Raw genomic sequence first — 23,143 nt, forward strand, 5'->3', positions numbered from 1 at the left:
GTCTGTGGCAGGACCTAATTTTTCTTGATGTATTGGTTGCCCACAGCTTCTCAAAACTGCTTCTTATAACACTTCAAGGCGCTAAGGCAGAGAAATGCAGGGATTAAATGGCACTGCTCTGCAAGTGGCTGATTGATGCTTTGGGGCTGTAGGATGCCCTTTCACAGCCTCCTTGTGTAGGTGGAAGGGGAGGTATAAATTTCATCTTCTCTCTCAGCACTTGGGAAGCTGATAGACTTTGTATAAATACCTTTGCCAGGGCAGGGTAATGTGAAGGTTTTAATTTAGAATTTAGGTTCCCACCTGCTCAGTAGACCTGCAGCCATACACAGCATTATTATCATTAATACCAATGGAAGAAATATTTGAATACATGTAATTTTTTGAAGAGAGAAATTGGTGTATTTAATAAGCAAATTCTGCCAAACTGGATGATGATTCCAGAATGCTGAACAATTGTTTAAATTGTGGAACGTTTTGCATTTCAGCAGCCTTGTCACAATAAACGTAGATCTGTTGCTCTTTACACTATTATGGAGGAAAGAGAAAAATAGGAATTTTAGCAATGCAAACTAGTTATGAGAGAATGAGCTTCACAGCTTACTTGGTTCCAGATAAATCTGGCAGATTATTTTTCATAGTTGTCTTCTTGCCTATACTGAGGTTTTTGCTTCTGCAGAGCCTCCTATGTCTCCGTGTCTGACATCACAGTTGCCTTCAATTTATGCAGTTAAGCTCAATTTGTTACATATCTGCAAATTCCTGCTTGTCCTTGCTGCTTTTTCCTCAGCTTTGCTGACCAGAGTCTGCCCAGATCATTATGTTTAGAAATTGCCTTGCCAAACCTAGACGTACAGCACTGTACTACAATGAGGGAATTGTTTTTTCCTGGCTGTGCTGGAGGTGGTGTGTGCAGAGCTGCTGTGCTGTGTGCAGGGCAGTGACTGAGCAGCTCCAGCTCAGTGTGTTGGGAGGGAGGCAGAGCCTGGTGCTGCACTGAGCATCCTTCCCTAACAACCAGCCCCAGGTTCTCAGCTGGAATCCCTGTTGGTCTGCTGGAGCAACTTTCTCAGTTCATTTTGGCTGAGAGGGACAGGAAGGGCCTCATTCCCAGGGCAGCCTGATGGAAGAGGCAGCAGGTTATTTTGGGATTTCGTTCCAGTATGTCTCAGGATTGAGCCATTCAAAGTCAAAGTAACTTTAACAGCAGAAACAATGTTAGAAATGTTCAGAAATATGTTTAACTTCTGATTATTTCTTTGTTTTTTTTTTTCTTCCAGCCAAACAAGTGTGTCCATCTGAAAAAATTAGCTGTGGAGACTTAAGCAACAAGTGCATCCCGTTGTCCTGGAGATGTGATGGGCAGAAGGATTGTGAAAGTGGAATTGATGAGGCTGGTTGCACTCCTGGTGAGTTAATACAGATGCAACATCTCCATGAGGACTATAAAAGTCCTGGAGTGACTGTTACAAATTGCATGGAAAGGGATGATTTTTCCTGCCAACAAACTCACTCTGCTTTGCAGTGCTAAGTGGTGACTTCTAGAACCAGAGAGGAAAGGATTCTCCAGTTGGGGCTGGCTGGAGACTGCATGAACTCCATGAATAATTAATTATTATTATTAGGGTTAACACTCAGGTGATATGGAAAGGACTTAAGGTTCAAACCTTCTTCTGTGGTAGCTCAGCAGGTTCCTGCTGTATCCTGTGCAGAGTGGGACAGACTCAGGCTGCCTTTGGCTGGGGTAGAATGGATAGGTTTGGACATTGGTGGCTTGTTGGTTTCACTGGACAGAGAGAGAATGATGTACTCTGTACCCAAAACTGTTTTAATTTCAGTCCCTAAATGGCCACTTTCTTTTTTTAGGCCTCTCTGTGCTGAATTAAAGAGCCCTTTAACAGAGTTTTCAGTCTGTGAAAACTCCTGCACTGTGTGATCAAACCATTTCTCAGGCTGCCTTTTTGGCAGACCAAAGATATTAGTTCTTTATGCTTCTTGATGTCAAATACTCTCTTTTGAATGAATGCTTGACTCATTCTTGTGGCTCCCTTTAGTATTCCATTTGGTTTTCCAACTTTGTTTTTACACAGACCACCAGAATTTAGGGAGTATCAGTCTTGCCAGTCTGTGCTGAAGTAAAATCACCTTTCTAATTTCTAATACTGTTCTTATTAATTTTTTTGTGTGCAAATAATCCAAAGCTTTTAAGAAGCTCACAAAGTTCTGTGTATACACCCATCCCTCAATATTTCTAGTCTTGCATGTGGTATCAGCAATATTACTTTTACTTCCAGGTTGCTGGTGAAAGGGTTGAATGGTTACATTCAAGCACAAATTGAAGTTTCTTCATTTGAAAACAGGATTTGGAGCTCTAATTCCTGTCCAGTTCATAATCCACATTATGTCTTTTCTTTGAAGCTGTATAAGGAAATATGTTTTACATGAACATTTTGTGGCTCTGTGTGGAGTGCTGTGGACAAATTTATTTCTTAGCACTCAGCTTTATCAAACCTTTAACTTTGTGAACAACTTGTTTAACTATTTGGCTCTCTTTTAAAGGTATTTTTTCTTAGTCCTTTTTTTCTTTTTCCTTTTATTGATTTTCCATCTGAAACTCTTTGTTTTCTCTTTAACATGTACATTTTTTTTCTTTGAATGGGAGGCTTGAATTAGAGACAAATCCAGAAGATAATTGTAACTGCTATTTTCCTGATACAAGTTAGTGAAATTAGAACAATTTTTACACTGGTGGCTGCCTCCCCTGATTTAATACTGCTGCTCACACCAGTGGGAATGGTCTCACTGAATCTTTTTGTTATAATAAAAATCTGCTTGAAATTGCTTTGAATTTTTTTTTCAAAGCCTTAGATAACCCCCCCAAAATTAATGTCAATATGTTCTGAATGCCACATAATTTCAGCATAATGATACTATTAATGGATTTGGAAATAGCTGAGTGTTTCTGCTCTGGATGTTTCAGCATCTCTACTCTTACTTAGCTTCCAGTTTTAGTGCCTGTGCAGGTTCTTAAAAACCTTTAAAAAATTTAATGCAAGGACAAATTACCACATTTTGATTCTTGCTGGGTAACTGGTGAGAAATAAATTAGTAGCTTTCAACCAATGTCTAATGACTGAGCGTTGTCCCCACACACTGGAAATCTCTGCTGAGTCTGGCTGTTCTCTGGCATGAGGACCAGGGGGAAAAGGCATTGCCAGGTAAACTTGGAGCATCCTGGGTGGGTGCAAACATCAAAAGTTTTCAGTCCTAAGATCTCAACTCAGCATCTTTCAGGGGTCAAAACTCGCTTCGAGTGGGAAACAGGAGGCACTGCTGAATGGCTGTGGTGGGAGCACTTTCAGGGAGGTTGCCTGTCAAATGAAGGTCTCATGGATGAGAACAATTGTGTGAGCTTGTGGAGGATTGATAGCTATCCTCTCCCTTATCCAAATCTGATAAACCTCACTAAGCCTATCCACTGATACTCTGTTAACATTCCCATTTCTTCTCTGGTTAGAATCCTCCTTTCTCTGTTTCCTCTTATCTCAGCAGCACACAGTATCCTGACCACTTCAGACCCCTTCTTCTCTTTGTTTTGTTAATCTCTGCACTCAGGTTTTTATTCTCATTTTATAAGAAGCTTCAGCACTGCCTGTCACCAGCAGCCCCTTGGAGCACAGCACCCCGTCACAGAGGCTGCACTCCTCACAAGCTGACCAGCTTGTCTATAAATAACACATCTTGCTGGATAAATGTTTGGTAGGGGATTTATTTGTGCTCAGAATAATTTCTGTGGTGAGAGCCTGCATGTGCAATAAACAAGTGGATGATGACTTGAAGATGGTGTGAGGACATCCAGAAGAAAAACCCCTAAGCTCTTTCCAAATCCATGTTAATAAAGCTATTACTGCAACCTCATATGACACTTCAAAAATATTTTAACTGTGTATACTCTTGCTTTTTGATAGGAATAACTGGCTCTTGGATTTATAATTCTTCAAGAGGATTTAATATGGAGTTTATGAACCTTATTAATGCCTGCATTTCTGCATTGATATTTTGTACCAGTAACAAGATTTTGCTGGTATCCAGGAGCAAAGCTTGGTTGTGCTGAGGCTGTGCAGGAACCTGTCCCTGTGTCAGAATGTTCACATGTTAAGGGAGGATCTCCTGCAGGAGAGGACAGTAATTATTATGATACACAATCATCCAAAACTGTAGGAACAGTGTAGGTGTACTATGGTTCTTCCTCCTCCAGCAGTTTCCTTTCCAGCTACTGCTCTGAACCTTGTAATTCTTGCTGGATTTTTCCTCTCAGAATGATATCATTGCTTTTTGAATCCATGTGAAATGTACCCAGTGCAGACACTGGCACAGCCAGCTGGGGAGAAAAAGCAGCTGTTCAGAGACTTGGGGACAAAAGCAGAGAATCTGAGTGAGGAGACAATGGTGTGATTTTCACCCTGTGGAAGAACTTGTCAAAGAAGCAGTGGAAACTGAAATTCTTTCACCTGCATTGGATAAGGCACCAGTGACCAGGGATCCAGATTTGTGTCTGCACAGGCTGTAGTTGCACTGGGGGTTAATTGCAGGTGTTAATCCTTGCACATAGGTAGTTAAGTGCTGTCTAAATAACTCTCTTCCAACAGACAAGCTTTAAGAACACTACTGACTTCCAGTGCACAGTTTCTGAAAATGCAAATATCTGCCTTTTTAAAATAAGACTATATAAAAAGAAAAAAATCTTATTTTTCAGTTTTTGGAGCAGAAGTAATTTGAGTCTTCACAATACCAGGTATGTTGTAGTCATAGGTCAGGGTTAGCAGTCTTGAATTTGCTGGCTTGGAGGTGCTGGCAGCCTCCTTATTTCCCTGGTGAAGGTTTTCTTCTCCCACTGCACCCAACCTTTGTCACAATGGATTGGACAAGCTTAGGACTGAGTTTACTGAGACTAAAAGAGAAATTAAATAGGAGAGGCTGTAATTAAAGTAAGACAACTGAGGGTCCATCTGGACTTGGCTAACTACTGCAGAACTTGTTAAATCTCTGCTGAGAGACAGTAAGCAGTGTTTTGTCAGCTGCTCAGGAATGCAAAGAGCACTTGAGAGTGGCTTTGGAAGAGAGGAGCTGCCATCCTATACCACCTGAAATGGCACTGAACCCCTTCAGGGCACACATGTCCCTCCTGAGAGAACTCTGGGATGTTCACAGAGAACAAGGCTCTGGCCCCATTTCTTCTGGCTGTGTCACTGGTTCTCACATGAACCACTGCTTCCCTCAATATGGAAATTGTGTCTTGCAGATGAGGAGTTGGAAGTGTGCACCATTTTCCCCTTTCCCAACAGTTGGATGCAGTGAAATGATGAATTCATTGATATATTGACAGCAGAATAAGCTATTTATCCATGGTTTATTCTGCTGAACTGTTGCACAGAGACAGTGATCATGGGGAACTTGTGCAGGCAATGGACATACTCACACTAACCTTGTGCAGTTGGCTGAGGTGAGAGCCAGGAATTCCTGCAGGAGCCTCATGCCAGTGATAGCCTTGCCACCCAGAGCATCTTCTTTTGGACCCTGATCTTCAGGCTTTTCATTGCTGACCATGTATCTCAGAATTAGTTCTACATTTTCAGCCTTATGATATGATGATCTGCCAGATTAAAAGTGTACAAACTGGTAAAGGTTTTTTAAATTCATAAAGGAAACCACAGTAAGCACAGGTGTGCTCAGCTGTAACCGTGTGTCCTTGCCATGGCAGCTCACAGGCTTTGTCATGTATGTAGATCATTTATAGGATCCTCAGGTGGTGAACGTCCCACTTTTCTGGCACAGCTCCAGACTCATATGTTACTTTCCAAAAAAGCAGCAGCCCCTCCAAGTGAGGAGCCCTTTTCTTGGAAGGTCCAAGTGCAGGAAACTTTGAGTCAGCTCTTGCCAGTGCCCTGGTTAACAGCCCTCAGGTCAGCTGAGAACCATTGGCTGAAGGCAGAATTTAAAGCAGGCTAAAGCTGTTCATCCCCTTCAGCAGATCCACCTGGTGATGAACCAGCTGAAGAAGGGAAATTGCAAAGCTGATTTAAAGTCACCTTCCCCCACTCTGCTCCTGCACCTACGCTCACATGAAGTGACCTTTCTATTGACAGTTAAATTGTTTTGTCATCTTTTATCAATGTCTTGTAACTATAAAGAGCATCATGTTGTCCCAGTGCTGTTTTCTTTTTAGTGCAGTAGCAGGTGCCAGTATTTTGCATGAGTGACACTCCAGTACTCCCCACTGGGATTTGGCCACACTGATCCAGTCCATTCCAGATCTCCACTGATCCTACTGAGACCTTCTAACTTGGTGATAATGTGGCACTGATTTTATCTTTCATTGCAGTTTGATTAATGTGTGCTTTTGTCAAAGTTAGTTCTGTTCACTGCCTGTTAATGAATTAACATTCATTATGTGCTGTCCCTCAGTCAGCTCAGAGGGACATCAAACCCAAAGGATCAGATTTTGCCATGCATTCTCCCTGAGAACCCCACCCATTTTAACAGGGTTTAAATCCATAGCACCACAGTCATACCTGTAAAAGAAATATTTATCCACTATCATTATTCATTACTTTAGTATGTGATGAAAAGAAACATGGCTGGTCTGAAATTCCTGGCATTTTCTAGAGGGTAGCTGTAGCTTCAGTGCACTTGCCATGGTGGAAGAATTTACAATTATTTTCAAGAAGGAAGAAAAGAATCGCTAGATTTAACAAATGCAAGTCCTTCATAAATAAGATAAGGTAACACAGCAATGATATCCTCTGGGCTTTACATGATGTTTAATTACTGGACAGCTGGAGGGATTAATGCTTGTGCATTATGCTGTGGCTCTCAGAAATTAAACATGTACAGCTGCCACTTTATCACTGCTTAAAGTATTAAGGCTCCTTCAAAAGCAGTAGTAATTTGCAGAAAAATCCCCATTGTTATTTAGGAAAAATCTCAACCCGTAATCACATTTGTCCTGAGTTCCTTCAGAGCAAAATGGCAAGAAGGAAAAGAGATTGGGAGTTACTTTTAATTGCATGCTGACAGGAAAAGTGAAGGTAGCTGCATTTTTAATATATTGGATGCTCATTGTAATTAAACATGATTAAACAGTATGTGAACTTAGGTTAGAGGTAAGACAGTCATTGTGTAAATCCAGAATAAAACCCTAAAGCCATGGCCCAAGCTGTGCCAGGGCTCTACCTGCAGAGGATGAGGGCACAGTGGCTTTGCCTTGCTGCTGCTGGCTCTTGAGCTGAGCTTTCTAAAGGAAGATGTGTGGCACATCTGCAAATGGAGATTCCAGCACCGAGTGAGGCTTTGGGGGTGGCCCTGTGCTGATCCTCCTCACAGAGAAATTGTCCCTATCAGTGTTCCATGAATAATTTATTCTCTAAAGCAGAGGAGATGAAAACACAATCTGAAAACAAGACAATGCAGCAGGGGTACTTCTGCAGCATTGCCCTGAAGGAGCGTGAGGGGAAAAGGGGGGATGCAAAGAACAGCAGGAGCACACTCACACCCCCACACAGACACATCCTTCACACCCCAAAGGATCATTGTTCACAGGGGTCTGGAAGAGGGCTGTGAAGGCAGCTGCTTTTGTACAAAGATATGTGGATTCTGCACTTTAGCTGGAGACAATGGCTCTGATTCTTCTGTCCAATCTCACATCATAGTGGCAGAGGAGCAAGAATTGGCCTGTAATTATGTTTGTCTTTTGGGTAGTCTGTCTTTCAGCAGTTAGAGCTCCTAGAGCTGAAACAGTGAAGGAATTACATCTCGCTGAAACAGTCAAGGAACCACATCTCTTATTGCCAAATACCATTGTATTTCATGTCCCTGAAGTGGTTTCTTCATAAGAGTGCAGTTATAATTTTGAGCCTATTCATCCAAAAAGCACGAATCTGTTTAGTTTTATTCAGGGAAATCTTGCCAATGATGATGCTGTGATGGCAGATATGCGGATAGGAGTTGCATCCTGCAGTGGCCACCAGTACATATGTGTTACACTAATTAACAGTTCTGTTTCCTGAGCATATGATCTGAAGGCTAAATCAAAATCAGTAGCCTGAACTCAGCACAGTCCTACGCAGGAGAGGACCATGTCATGTTTGATGCAAGAGGGAAAAAAAAAAGTTGGTTTATGAGTCATATTAACAGATAAAACTAATCTGAAAGTCATCTTAGTGGCTGAAATATTCTTTTTGTAGAGGATGATATAAGGGTTGGGTTAACTTTGCTTTTACTTTGCAAAGAAATTTGTTCATTAGATAAAATGTAATTACAAAGGTTTTGTTCACAATAAACACCGCTTCATTACCCTTCTTTGTTCCAATAACTTTAAAATAATTGCTCATGTTGAATACATCTCATGTGAGTCTTCATCTCAGCCCAAATCCAGGAAAGTGCTGCTTTCTATTCCCAAATCATAGAATCTGCAAGGCAAATCCTACTGCCATGGAAATCTCATTGCTGTTAATGTGAGCACAGTCAGCACACGGCCCTTACAGGTTTAATTGCAGGCAGTGTCACTCAGTGATTAAATTTTCCATTTGAGTAGAAAATCTAATCCTGTTTTTTGATAAATGATTGCCATTCTTTGCTGGAATTGTGGGTACATAGGTACATTGCCTACATCACGTACTAGCTGTGACCCCTAATTATCACATAACTGAAAACAGGCAGGGGCTGGTTGTTTCCTGAGCAGTCTGTCAGTCTCTCCCCCTCCCAAAATCACCACAGGGGTCTTGTGTTTATGGACTTGGTCATTATAGGATGTGCTTATATTCATAAGCTTGAATGGGGCTACACCAAATTCTGACAGTTGCCTTGTTGCATCCTCAGTGCTCCTTTTTTGAGGTGCTTCTCCCTTCAGATCAATTGTCTTGCAAACCATTTTATTCCAAAAGCATCTTTTAATTGTTATCGAACCTACATTCAAGCTCACTTTGGATCACTGTTCCTAGAGAAATGAGAGACATGGCCAGGTAAACTGGGGAGTTGAGAAGGCAAAGCTCTCAGCCTTGCCTTGTTTTCTCTGTGCTCTAGAAGAGTTAATAGTGTATGTTCCAAATGCAGTGAATGTTTAACAGTGAAGCAAACTGCAAAAAGCAATATCTCCTCTTACAGACAGTTCCCATCAAGCAAAGTAAATTAATGGAAATGGATATTTTATGGGCACTGACCTCATTGTTTGCAATGAGAGCTCTGCTTTGTCCCTCACTGCTCAGGTGAGTTCAAACCTGTGAGTCAGCAACGTCCAGGATTTCCTGCTTAGTTATGGCAGCAGCTTATAAATGATTGACTGATTCTGGGGAAATGGCTCAGCTTTCCCACTGGTTAAACTGGAACTATCCCTGTGCTCAGGAATGGGTAAGGAGCAAGTGGCAGCAGTGACATGGCTGTGGAACCATGGGCTGGGGTTCCTTGCCTTTCTCACATTTCCTAAGAATAAGCCCAATTGTGCAGTCATTTGCCAATGTGGTTGGAGTGTAGCTTTTAGGATTCAAATAAAGTCTTTCCTGAGCTGGACATAATGAAAACAGTGGGGAAAACAGGCAGGTTGTGTCTCTGTGTCAGCAGATGAGCAGGGAGTGGGAATCTGCCCAGTGGGTGGAAGGTGACATCCATAGATTGGCTTTTCCTGGCAAAGTGTCTGTGATTTAAACTCCACAATGGCAAAATTAAATGGTGGTTGTGCAGAAAAGTCAGCGCACAGAAATCCTGTGCAGAAAATTCATAATCACAGGGAGTCCTGCTGAATCCAAGAGGTCTGTGTGTGCAGTAATGTGGGATTTGTGTGCACTGTCCCAGGTGAAGCCCTGCTCAGGAATGCCCTGTTCTGCTTGCTGAACGTTCATATATTCCTCAGAAATACAGAATTTTGTATGATAATATTAGGGCAGATGTTAGTTTAATGGCTATTATCAGATGGTTCTGAGGGATTTGCCAAATTGGTATAATTTGTAAAACTGCCATTTTAATAAGGAAGTCATGTTGAAGGGAATAGAGTGAGCTTGTCCTGTAAAGGCTCCAATTTTCAAAGTCAGGAAAAAAACTCTAGTACTAGACACTTCACAGCACATTTGTTTTCCAGCTAAATTTTGGCTAGTACCAAACATCTCCAATCTGATTCAGCTGATTATATTCCAGTCAGAATATAAAAGAGTAATAATAATGTCTTTATCCTCATGAGATCCTTGTGGGGTGTCTTGGATTATCACAAAAGCAGGACAGTATTAACCTTTGGTATTTTGACCATCCATTTTTGTCTTTCAAGCTGCTTTATTTTACCCTTAAACCCTCTACACTGGATTCACTTGTTCTTATTTTGAGGTAATTTTCAGTTATTTAGCCAGAAGAACATCTGATAAACTACCTAACCCTTTCCTGGTTTGAAGGGAAATTGAGAAGACCATAAGTAAGAGTTGCAACCTTATTGTACATACGTAAAATTAAAGACAGAGTGCAGAGTGTGCATACTTTGTACATAAACGGCTTCTCTCTGTAAATTGGGGGTCATAATTAATTCTATTTCCAGATAATTAAACCACTTGGAATAAATATATGAATCTCAGGAAATACATTCTAAATCACCAAATACATTTTTGAACCAACTATTATCTGTCAGCAGGGGCTTTGGCATCTGGTTGCTGGGTTATAATTAACTAATACTATGCAAATACTGCTGCAGAGAATGGGAAAATGACTGATTTGTGTTTGAGGGCAGTGTGTGACAAAGGCAGCCAGCACATGCAAATATTAATTTGCAGGAGTGCGTGAGATGGCTCCTTAGCTCCATTAGTGACTTGAACAATATCAGGAATTACTATTCCTGCTGCAGCCTCCATCTAGATGGGCTTTTCGGTATCAATCACCATAGCAACAACCACTGGTGGGAGTGAGGCTGCAATTCCGCTGCATTATTCCCTCCATGGGAGGCCTGTCATTTTTTCAGAGCAATGAGCTTCAAGGTCATCTTCATTTACCTCCATGTCTTTTGCTGTCCTTCCTGGAGGGCAACTTTCCATGGGAAGCTTGTCCTTCCAGGCACAAATCCGTGCTTTAAAGACTGGCATTTGACAGAAGATCTGTATGAAATATTCAGCTATTTGGTAAGCAATTGACTGCAGGCAAAATAAATAATTTAGACAGAATTAAACCTGAAAATAAATACTAGTTAAGCAAAACTAACATGCTGACAGTGCTGGTAACTGGGAGTTCCAACATAATCTACCCTGTGTGCACTCTGTGACCTCCTAATCCATGGCCCAGCTCAGACTGGTTCCTGGGGGCTGGGGGAGCTGGGCTTGCACTTGGGGCAGAAAACCTGGGCAGATGGAGCTCAGGAATTCCAGCCCTCAGCCCTGCAGAACTCAAATCCTAAATATCAGGGCTTGGGAGAGTTTCTCAAGTCCAGCAGCCTCCCCTGCCAGTGTTGAAGCAGCCATGAATCAGCAGCAGATCTCTCCCTTGCTGATGCAAATGTTGGTATGCACAAATCATCCTTTGCCTGTTATAGAAGATCCATTATCAGATTTAAACAAACATAAATTTTCAGACATATTTCTTTAAGTTGCTTTGGGGACAGTGTCAGAAAAATACAGTGTAATAATTCATTTTATCTTGTCTTCAGCATCAGTGGATAATTGCTGCTATCTACTTTACCACAAATTTTACCAAATAATTATCATTATTTAAGCCATTCATGTAATTTCAAGTGGAAATGGCTCTTTTGGAAGAGAGATGAATTAAATACCTGAGTCTTACTGAAAAGCTATAAAATCTTTAATTAGAGATTAGCAATAACAGCAGTTACAGTCCATTGTACATAATTCCCAGCTCCTGGTAATGATGGACATACCAGTTATATCATTTTTTTCAATTTTATCTAGATTTGAGGATCCATGCTTGGTAGAGTTGTCCATTGTAGAAGTGTTATGTACATATATATATATGTTTGAAATGACAGCTTTTAATGAGCACCCTATATTTTTAGAGAATTATACATCTTGAGAGAATTCTGCTTTTTTCTAAAAGCACTTTATATGCATCTGGCGGAATTATCTGAATTTTTTGGTGCCATGCCTGAACTAAGAGTGTCCCTGCTGCACCAGATTCTCACTAAAGCCTCTGGTTAAATCCTGGCTCTGGGCAAAAGAGAACCAGCCAGCACTGAAACACTAACTCCACAACTACAATCTCTCTGATCTTCTGTTATTTTATTATTTTAAAACTTGCTCTATCCCAAGGCTGCTTCTGCTCTACTCTTCTCAAGAGAAGTGGCAAGAGTGCAGCTGCAAGCTGTGAGGCAAAAACTGTGACAGTTGTGCTCTACAGATTGGCACATAGCACAGGGCAAAAATTAATGCAGAGTACCTCTGGTATATTCTGTATATAAGCAAAATCACATCTACATAATCACTTACGTGTGATATTTTACTCCTGAAACTGTGAAGAACCTTTTAACATTACAGTGCCCTACAGTAAACTGGTGTTAGTTATGCTTTGAAGACTGTTGGTTAAACACATCTTTACAAACATTTCCAAGATTTCTATTGGGATCACTCAGGTTTGAAGTAGGTTTTGCACCTTAAAGTACAACATTTATTAATTTCTTCTGTGCTAAAGAAAGCAAATTATTTTTTGATTCCTTGGTCTTAAGTTAATCAGCTCACAATAGGACAGGCAGCAAATTCGGAGAATGCAAACAAATTGCTCAAGTCAAAAAATATCCCAGTGATCATTGAATTACTGTTGGCACATTTCCTACTGAAATGCTGTGGAGGCAATGCAATACCGTAGCGATGGGACTGCGAGGTTCCCGGACAGATTTATGGAAGGGGATGTGAAGTAAACTGTCCCTGGGGCTTTCCTGCCCCATGCCCATCTGGGCGCTGGGTAAGGTAGCTGGGTGTCTATTGATGGGCTCTTGGTGCCAGGCGGTGCCGCAGGGGCCGGCAGCAGCAGCGGCTCTGCCCGGGCACAGCTCTGCTCCGCGGCGCTGGCAGCTGCAGCCCTGCCCGGCCCTGTCCAGAGGATCCCGGCTCTCTGCCGGTGGGATGAGGGAGCAGGGAGGGCTCTTGGGACGCTATCTGCCCTGCCATGGCAGCAGCAGAGCATGGCAGGGCTGCTTGGAGCTCTGTGCTGGAGGCGGGTGTGACCCAGAGGGAACTGCTCGATCCCCCCTAAGGACGGTGGGGTTGGAGAGGGGAGCTGCCAACAGCCAACGTGCTGTGCTTGTTCGTGGAGAGAGCTTGCACTCTCTGGTGCTGGCGTCACACTGAACTTAATTTTTAAAAAGAAATAAAATAATCATGACCATGCAATTTTCTAGCTAGCAATTCTTAGGCTTCACTGAGAAAGTCCTCATGAGAGGTTACAAAAGCTGAACTGCTTCTACTTTCCGGCTGTGATTATCAGTAATTTTATATCTGTACTGGGATTTGTAGGTACAAAGGAGGGGCTTTTGTGCAAACTTCCATTGTCTGTATCCCACTCCTATGTTTATCAGTCGCTAATTTGCCAGTGCAGCAGAATTCTGAAGGAAAATATGTACAAACAGGAGGAGGGGTAGGGGTGGGACCAGGAAAACAACGAGGGGGGAAAGAGGGGCTCATTACAGTTGGTGGAAAGGAAATTCATGCACATTTAGAATGTGCAAATCATTACAATCTTGCCCAAACATTAAGAATCAAAGAACTATGCAAGATTTTGCTCTGTTTCTGAGATTCATCAAAATAATGCCAGAAAATCAATTTCTTCTTCTCAGTCTTTATCTGTTACAGAAGCTGTACATAGCCATAGAAATATTCCTGTTTTCCCACTACCATTTTAAAACAGATTGGTAAGATTCTGTTACCTTGAATTTCCACTTTATGGAGCAATGTTCCATATGCAGTTCCATGTTCCATGCAGTTCTCTGAAGACAGTGTTAAGTTATATAGCTGTGTACTCATCAGCAGGGTTAATAGATGATTTCTAGTTATGGGGTAAGGATAGAGAAATCTGCTGAATGGAGATAAAGAGCAGAATTTGGGTAATATTCAGAGCATTTTAATGGTCTCAAGTTTGCCATGAAATAGAGGAGTTTTTAGATGCTTCTCCACCAGACTGTGCTTTTATTTCAGGTCCTCCTGAGAAGAATTCACCTCACAGTATTAGTTCCTTCTGTTTGGAGAGGAGAAACTGTGGCTGTTCCAAGGGACAGGTGTCTCCTGAGGGCATCTCAGTATCTAAAATCCTCTACGCAGTGCAGAAGGAGCTGAGCAGCTCCTTTGGTGCCTCGCTCTGTTGGTGTCAAGCGGGGCAGCTGAGATGCTCTTTAACATTTCTCCCTGCTGGAGAGAGCCTGGGTCCTGGCCAGTGCATGGCAGCATTGCAGCAAGGAAGGCAATCTTCTTTCTCTTCTAATTAGGTGTATTGCTGTGCTCTAACATCTGGAAAACCTGGGGCTAAATGGGACAGAGCAAGGACAGCAGGGGAAAGGGGTGTGTGTGTTTGTGTAAACCTATGTGTATGTGTGTGTGTGTATATTCATGTTCTGATGTAAAATGAGAGGCTGCTTAGGTTATCAGGCAGAGCCCAGCGAGTTTGCCAGACAAAATGTAATTAGGCATCTGTGCAAGTGGACTGTTCCTAACTGCTGGATAATACAGCTTTATTCCCAGGTATAAACCAGACATAATATTGCAGTAGAATCCCACTGGGTTCCTGTCACTGGCTGAAATCTGGGATATGACAGGTCTTTTAGAGGGATTCTGCTGCTTTCCAGGTGCAATTGCCATTGCAGTGATTGGTACCATCTAAACGGTGTGCTCTGGTGTAGGGGCTCTGCAGATATGCCAGTAAGTAGTTCTGCTTCTGAAGACAAAAATTTCCCAAGTGCAATGTAAAAAAAAAAAAAAAAAAAGCTTATTGTAATTCATATGCATTTATATTTATTGTACTTGTAATTTATCAAAGCCATAACTTCCCTGTAGAGGGCTGAAACTACAAAAGCAGAATTCCTTTGTAAGTTTTGGGAGAATTTCTTCCATGGTTTTGGTTCTCCCACACCTTGATGGAATAAAGTGACTGCGAACTGCACTTTGTTGTAGTACCTGAAAGTTTAATTTGAGCAGGCATCTCTGGTTCAGCTGTCCATTAGGCTTGCAGAGGAGAGTGCTCCACTCAGCTTCTATCTGACAAGCGCCTCATTTGTATGTTAATGTTGAGTTGTGATTTCCAGGGAAGGCATTCAGCGTGTTGTAAAGGGCCTTACTGGCAGATTGCAGCTAAATTGATGCTCGACTCACTAAATATTTACCCTACACATCCCACTTAATATGTCCAAAACCAGGCATACTGTGAAATCCTGAAACCTGATTCTGTGCTTACGAAAGTCAGGAAGCTGGTAATGTCAGCGTGGAGCCAAGTGGAGCCCCGGCGCTGCCAGCACAGCTCCAGCCTCTCCATGCAACCTTCCCATTCCCATTCCGTGCGTGCTGCTGGTCCCGCCCGGGGCTCACCCGGCTCCGGCCCCGGGGCTCCCCTGGCTGCTCCTCGGTGCCAGGACAGCGATGCCCCGCAGTTCCCACAGCCCTACTGCCCCTCCTTCTCCAGGGCTGCCGTGGTCCCTAGAGGATGCATCCTGAGGAGCTGAGGAGGCTGTGGGCACACCGGCTCTTTGTCTCTGGGAGAAATGTTTTGTGATAGGACAGCCCTGGTAATGCCTTTGTGCCTTTGCCCTCAGACGACCCTAATGTGCTAAAGCTGGGCCAGTGGTGAGGGCTGGGTTGGAGACCTCCCAGCTCACTTGTTTGTTTTTATTCCCAAGCCTGTTCTCCCAACGAGTTCCAGTGCAGTAACAAGTCGTGCATCTCCATCATCTTCGTGTGCGACGGTGACAATGACTGCGGGGACGGCAGCGACGAAAGGAAGTGCTCCCCTCTGACCTGCAACCCCAGCGAGTTCCAGTGCAACAACAGCGTGTGCATCCCCGAGCTGTGGGTGTGCGACAACCAGCCCGACTGCGAGGATCAGTCGGACGAGTCCGTGGAGAAGTGCGGCTACGACGCCAAGGCGCTCAACACGTGCGCAGCCCACGAGTTCCAGTGCGGCAACGGCGAGTGCATCCACCTCAACTGGAAGTGTGACGGGGACGAGGACTGCAAGGACAAGTCTGACGAGCAGGACTGCCGTGAGTGGCTGCAGGGGCCGGCCGAGGGCTCTCTTGGGCTGGGGTGGGAGGGCCGTGAGGCTGCCGTGGGCTGTGTTTGAAGGCAAGGCTTTGATGTCTGAGCAGCAGCTGTGCCAGACAAGGAGCGCTTGTGTCCCACATGATACGGCTGGGTGGCCAGCCCAGCAGGGTCAGGTGTACTCCACACTCCTTTTGTGCCTTTTCCTTCAGAATCCACAGAGGAGGTGTAAGAGCTGTTGGATGGTACCATGCCTCAGAAGAGTTCTGTCTCACTAGAAAGACAAGGAGTGAAAAGTGGGAGAAATGTTCAAAGCCCTCAAGTTGCATGGTGGGGTCACAGCCCAGAGGTTAGAAGCTGCTATGCTAAAGGGAATATATGATCAGCAGAAAAAAAAAAAATTATTTTCTGCCTCTGAAGTTGGAGTATACTGAACAAGACAGTCAAGAGAAGTACCTCTGAAGAATCCAGTTTGAAATACACTTTGAGCTTGGCTTGATAAAGGCAGAGAGCTAATAAATAATGGATTTCTTTTCAGCTGGCTTCATGCATTTAACAAGTTGGTGTTGGTATGTGTGGTATTTTGAGTATTTCACCCATTTTTAGCCACTAAACTATTCAAGCTGGTCACTTACCTGAAGAAGAGAGAAGAAAACAAGAGCAAAATGTTTTGCTAGAATATTCATAATGACAAGATTGAAATTAAATATTTACATAACTGTTTATACTTAGCAGCTCTGACATTGGGCCACCTCTGGGGAGGAAGGCAGCAACCAGCTAGAAAACTCAGGGATTTTTGCAAGGTAGCTAAGAAAATGGACCACTTTTGCCAGCACCATCTTTTCATATCCATGACACCACCAAGGCCAGGCTGGTGAGCCGCAGTGTGGGAGAGCCCTTCAAGGAGCTGGGGATCAGACTTCCTTCCAGGCAGAGAAGCAGGTATAAATTTAGTGGCTTCTTTAACAAGAGAAGGACATAGTGAATCCTAGACACCACTGTTTGCACTGCAGGAGAGCAGAGGGATGAACCACAGGTTTCCCTGGAGCTGCTGTGCTTTTAAAATTGCCAAGGTCTCTTAAGAGAGGCAAGAGCTGAATCGGAGAAGCCAAAAATGTTTTGTTAGGAAGAGAGCAGCTCTGGCTGCTGGGTGCAAGACTGTCAACCCCTCCTGAGGAGGGGTGGATTGGGTAGGCTGTCTTTTCCTACATCTCCAAGAAGGTGCTGACAGAGCTCTTGGGCAGCAGGTACCCAGGCAGTACTGCCAGGCTCTGAAGGACCACAGGGACACAGAGTCAGGAGACAAAGTTGGTTCCTGGCTCTGTTTCAGGAAGGCCATGCAGAAGCACAGCTGCTGGAGATGGGCACTGCTGGCTGGGGCAGCCTGGGTGGTTTGGTGCCTGTTTTCATTCTGAGACCTCCTGTAGGCAGTCCTGTACCTGTGTCCCCTCCAAATCAGGGCAGTGGCAAAGGCTATGTTACAAACAAAGGTGAAGAACTGGTGTCTGGTACAGGGGACTCCAGCAGAACTGATCTCTGTCCCATGGGATGCATTCCCTGCAGTGACAGCAACCTGAGAGGATGGCTGAATTTGGACAGCTCAGGAGAGGGAAAGGTGAGCTCCCTTCTATTGCCAAGTGGAGAAGCTCACTGACGGTGCTTTCTGATGAAATGCTTCTTAAATTTCAATCCCTGTTCAACTTGAAATGTTAAGTCTTTTACAGGCCCCATTTATTTTGACATTCTGCTGGGTGAGAGGAGTGGGACTGTGCCCATGTACCTTCCACAGGCAGAGGGCTCACTGTTCCCCAGCTTCTTTCCTTGGTGTGACAGGCACCGGCCATGTCCAGCCATGTCAAACTGCCGAGCCGGCAGGCCCGAAGGAGCACAGCTCCAGAGCAGCTGCAGAGCGGCCTCGGCCAGCAGCACTTCCAGAGGCAGCTCCCAGGACACAGCTGGACACCGCTGCAGCACAGCACGGTGCTGACAACCAGTGGAGAAAGGGGGAAATGTGGCAGAAGTGACTTGAGAGAATTCTGAGTAGTGGAGATTTAGCGCATCAAGGGTCTCTTTCCAGAAAGTCTCAGTCCTACACAATGTGCAGTTTGTCTACTTGGGAGAAACAAGCATGTGAGCTGATTCTGCTGCCTTCAGTCCTGTGGATTGGGGAACAGTGGGATTCAGAGCCCCATTGTTTTAGCTACCTCAGTGCTTCTCTGCACACAGTGCCTGGTTCTGGTTGCACCCCAGTGCCACAGCGGCGTGTGAGCCCATGGCCATTCGTGCTGCATGGATGGGATTCTCTGAGGCAGCAACTGAGAGAGGCCTTGCAGCACTGAGTGCTTCTGTAGCTGATGTGTTGGCTGGGTCAGAACCAAAATTAATGTTGCTTCCCCATGCTAAATGCAGCTGCTGCTGGAGTGCACCTGCCTGCAGTAAGGGATATTTGGGAGCTCTCGAAACTCAGCATCACTGCTCATCTGTGGACTGAAGAGTTTAGGGACCTTTCTGATTATTTTCCTCCCCAGAAATTCTCTGAGATCATAGGACATGCAGAGAGTTACAGATGTGTGACACAGCTCTGTCAGGGATGGCACATGGTCCCCTTGGCTGGGCTTGATTAAAACTGCAGATCCCACCACTACATCTTCTCTTGCAAGTGGAGATCATATGGGGTTTGTGCAGTATAAACAGAGGGATGGGAATTAATGCTTTAAAAAAAAGGTCATGAGGCCATCAACCATCATTTGTTATAAACATTTTGGATTGGTAAATGAGGAGAGCAGAAATGAAGGGTGACAATTGGTGAACAGGTTTTGGCAGCAAGACAGCAAATAAATGGGAAGGAATGAGTCATTTCAGGAAAGCTGTGTGTGAGAACATTGGGTGGCTGGGGTTTTTTCCATAGCATATATATTCAAATATGTATATATGTATATTTATAAAATGAACATTAGGTTAGATTTATTAGTCTCCAAATCTGGAACGGTTATATTTTAAAATGTCCTTTGCAACTTGCATTAAGGCATCCAGGAGGGAGAATAAATAATGCTTACAACTGACAGCAAGAAAACACACCCCTTGAGACCTGACCTCACACTTTCCTGCCTCTGTCTCCCCATCTATAAAATGGGATTTATGCATTTTGCAAATGATAGGATTTTCTTTTTTGGGGAGGAAGGAAAAAAAACAGAAACCAGAGGAAACTGAGGCTCAGGTTTGGAGTCCGGAATATACCTGCTGAATTTGAGCAATGCAGCTTTGTGCCCAGGATTTGTAAATGGGAAGTGTGTCTCTTTGAGGAGGTCTGTTAATTTAGCAGGGCTTTGGTAATTAGTTTTGTATTTGATTTGCTGAGGAGATGGCTGTAAAACTACTGAGATTTCACTGATTTAAACCTTCCAAATTAGGCACAGCAATTTTCTGAATATCTTGTGCAAATAAAGAGCACAGCATTTCTCTCTTCTTGGGTTATTGCTTTTCCTTGGGAATGGCCTTAATGGGAACCTGCTGTCAGCTCTGCCAGTGGGGTAAGATGGGTTAGTGCCTTGACTTCGGGATAATATGGAATTCTCCTGAAAAATGCAGCAAAAATTAGAAATGCCATATATGCATTTTAGTACCTTTGTAATCAGTAAGAGCCATTATTGTATCTGCCTTTTCCAGATGTCTGTTAAGAGGCTCAGAGGCTGCTCCTCAAAGGTCTGAACTTCCACAGTTCTGGTGGAGTGAGAACTGAGCCAGGAAACCCAGCCTGGTCTCCAAACTTCTGTCTCTTCTTGAAGCAAAGCTTTGTGCAGTGGAGTACAGCATCACATGTGTGTTTTGCAGTCTCTGTAGCAACTGAGCTAAGAATTGTGCTGTCATTTTTCTCTGTCTTGTGATGCTTGTGCAACATTGTCTTTGCAATTCCTACTAAATTCTCCTTAATTCGTTTTAGGATTAGAAATCTTTTTGTTCTTAGCATTTAGCTATAACTGCTTTTTAGAAGAGCTTTGAAGATTACAATTGAAGACAATTATAGGTTTTATAGCAGCTGTCTTCCAAATGTGTAGCTTTTGTCACACAGATTTACTTGATAAACTGGAGACCTGTTTCTGCTCCAGAAAAGACAAAACCACATTGCTTTTAATTACATGTTACACTTTTGTGAGGGGTTAATATTTATAGTCAAAAATGGAGGACCATCCTATCCTACCTCCACACATAGAAGCTGCTACAAAAAAGGTGAAGCAAGCTGGTTTTCAAGTTAGGGGTGAAGACAAGAAATAATTTTGGCAAAGGAATTTTCAGTGAGACAACTGGAAAGCCTTGAAGTGGCCAAGGTTTAGCTTGGCAGAATTCAGGGTTTCCTGTGGAGGAGGGTGCTTTCTCCATGGTCAGGGCTCCCCAGGCAGGTGGCTGTACATGCCAGGAACAGTTTAAGCAGAAGTGATTCTGCCCCCCTGCAGGAGTTTTTGGTACCACTTCCAGACCTGTGCTCTGTGACTCTACCAGACCACAGCTTTGTTTCTTTCCCTCCTTCATTCTTCTGCATTTGGTAGAGCAGCAGATCCCATGTGTTTCGTTTGGAGCTGCTGTCCCTGATGTCCCACTGAGGTTTTCCATTCCTGTGCCTGGGTTTATTAGCTGAAATGTGGCAGCACAGCTGGTCTCATAACTGTGCTTATTGCTTGGGATTTTTTTCTCACTTTGCAGCTTTTTATGAATATAGTGCATATGGCTTTCCTCTCCAAGGAGCAGTGCTATTTCCAAACTTTCCTCATGTGAATACTGTGTATTTCTAATGACAGGATTTCTCCCTCCCCCTTCAGCCCTGCAGTCGTGGCTTTTCCTGTCTCTGATGCCTTTTGCTGGCTGAAGATGCACTAGAACTAGTCCAGTGAAGCAGTTTAGAACCTAGATCCTGCATCCTGCGGGATGCAGTCACCAAAATATGGAATCTTTGTGCAACTGATACTTTTTGGTATTGATGCTGGCTCACTTCATGTCTGCAGCACTTCCTGGGTTATCTGAAATTACTCATTTTTATATTAGAACCACCCTGTCAAATTGTCCAGGGCAGTCTGCAGACAGCTCTCACCTCCCATGTAGTAACACCAGTGCTGAATCACACGATGGAAAGTCTGGAATCAGGAACTCTCCAGGGTGTGCTGCCTTAACAGGATTTTACGAACACATCCAAGGGGCCTCTCAGAAAAAAGCTGCAAAACATGTCCAGGAATGAGGAGCCTGTTTTGCCAGGCTGCCTGAACCCTGTGTCAGCACAGGGCTGGTTCCAGCTAGGGAGGTCTCTCATTCATTGTAACTTGGGGAGAGATATATGACTGCTCTTAGCATGGTCAGTGCAAAGAGTCTGGTTTATGTTTTTCCCCAGCTTTGCTGTTTATCAGATCTGGTTTGAGTCCATTATAATCTGACTTGGAAAAAAGAATTTCAGGCATGAAAACTGGGCTGATATTGTGGAGGTGTTTAGGGCTGGAAACCCCAAGAAACATCACAGTGCAGTAGAGCTCTTCTGCCTTCCAGTGGGCTGTTGGCTCATGGGCATTTGGTAACCTGATGATCGTGTCTCATTGCTGCCTATCCCTACCGTGACCACACTGCTTTGGCAGAGTCACTACAGGTCTCTTGCCTGGGCCTTAGCCCGAACATGTTTCGAAGTGTATCTGAAATGTATTTTTTTTTCTGAAAGAAGGAGAGCTGAGGAGGAGTTGCCTTTGCCTACCCAGAGTCACTGTATACTCCCAGTCAGAAAGCAGCCTAGCCTCCCACAGACTGCAGCTTCCAGAGCTGCCCATTGCTGGGAGTTTTGCTGCCTGCTTGCTTTGTTCTGTGTCACCTGAGAAGCTTCACTGCCAGCATTGGGTCTGTTTTGACTGGGTATCCTCATATGAGCTTTGCTGCTGTTTTCCCAAGGATGTAGAGGGTGATGTGGGACAGCAGGGGGGCACAGGAGAACAGTGGCTGAGGAAGCTGCTGCCTCTGCCTCTGTTGCTTTGGTGGAAACAGCCAATACTCTGACATTTGCTGACAGGTGTTACACAAGGGACTGAGTTCTATGTGGCTGATGCTTGAATGTGTTTTCTTAAAGCTCTGGTGACCTGCCAGCCAGATGAATTTCAGTGTGGTGATGGGGCCTGTATCCATGGAGCAAAGCAGTGTGACAAGGTGCGCGACTGTCCTGACAACAGTGACGAGGCCGGCTGTGTCCAAGGTGGGTACAGGTGCTCCTTGTACTCCATGGGGTAAATCTGCCAGGGCTGTGTGGCCTCTGGAAGGGGAAGAGGCCTGTGCCGCTCCTCTGGGCCATGCCAAGCTGCTTCCTGTACAGTTTCAAGCTATTCTGGCAGTGGGATTGCTTGGGAAAGATGATTGTGATGTCCAGGCAGACTGCATGACTAGAAAAGTTCTTTGCATGATGCTCAGGCTCAATGTTCATTTACTTAATCCCATCCCATGTCTGCTAATGACGCCCTCCTGAGCTTTATGTCAGCCTGTTTGTTGTCACGAGCCTCATCTAACTTAGCTGCTTTCCTCTCTTGCCCACCATGACAGAGTCAGCATGTGAAAGTCCCAGCAAGTTTCAGTGTAAGAGTGGAGAGTGCATTGATGGAGGCAAAGTGTGCGATTCACATAGAGACTGCAGGGACTGGTCTGACGAGCCTCTGAAAGATTGTGGTACAGTACTTGCCTTCTACGTGTTGCTTCTGTTGTAACTGCTTCCCCTCTTCTCCATCTGGTGCTCACAGCTTTGAATGTAACCACATGTAGCTGCTAATGCTATTTCTCACTCTGCTCCTCTTTCCTTGCCTTTATTCTCTCATCACCCTTCTTATGAATATAATTAGTAGCTTAGTCTGATCATCTGTAAGTTTGAACTGTACCCTTCTCCACTCAGTTTTTTATTCTTGGAGGGATGTATGAACTGA

The 23,143-nt window shown here is 44.0% G+C and overlaps 1 protein-coding gene across 3 annotated transcripts in view; it reads left to right on the forward strand.

Annotated features, from left to right (window-relative positions):
• Positions 1–23,143, forward strand: part of LRP8 (LDL receptor related protein 8) — a 169,323-nt gene that overhangs the window by 129,240 nt on the left and 16,940 nt on the right. For 2 of the 3 annotated variants that reach the window (XM_021529653.3, XM_085586243.1), the window contains 4 exons: positions 1,281–1,409; positions 15,851–16,213; positions 22,306–22,428; positions 22,770–22,892. In XM_021529653.3, the coding sequence (XP_021385328.2) occupies positions 1,281–1,409; positions 15,851–16,213; positions 22,306–22,428; positions 22,770–22,892 (738 nt within the window). The remainder of the gene's footprint in view (positions 1–1,280; positions 1,410–15,850; positions 16,214–22,305; positions 22,429–22,769; positions 22,893–23,143) is intronic. The other variant, XM_021529661.3, reaches the window with a different exon arrangement.

Source organism: Lonchura striata, chromosome 8, assembly GCF_050655825.1.
Source record: "Lonchura striata isolate lonStrDom1 chromosome 8, ASM5065582v1, whole genome shotgun sequence".
Lineage (NCBI taxonomy): Eukaryota > Metazoa > Chordata > Aves > Passeriformes > Estrildidae > Lonchura > Lonchura striata.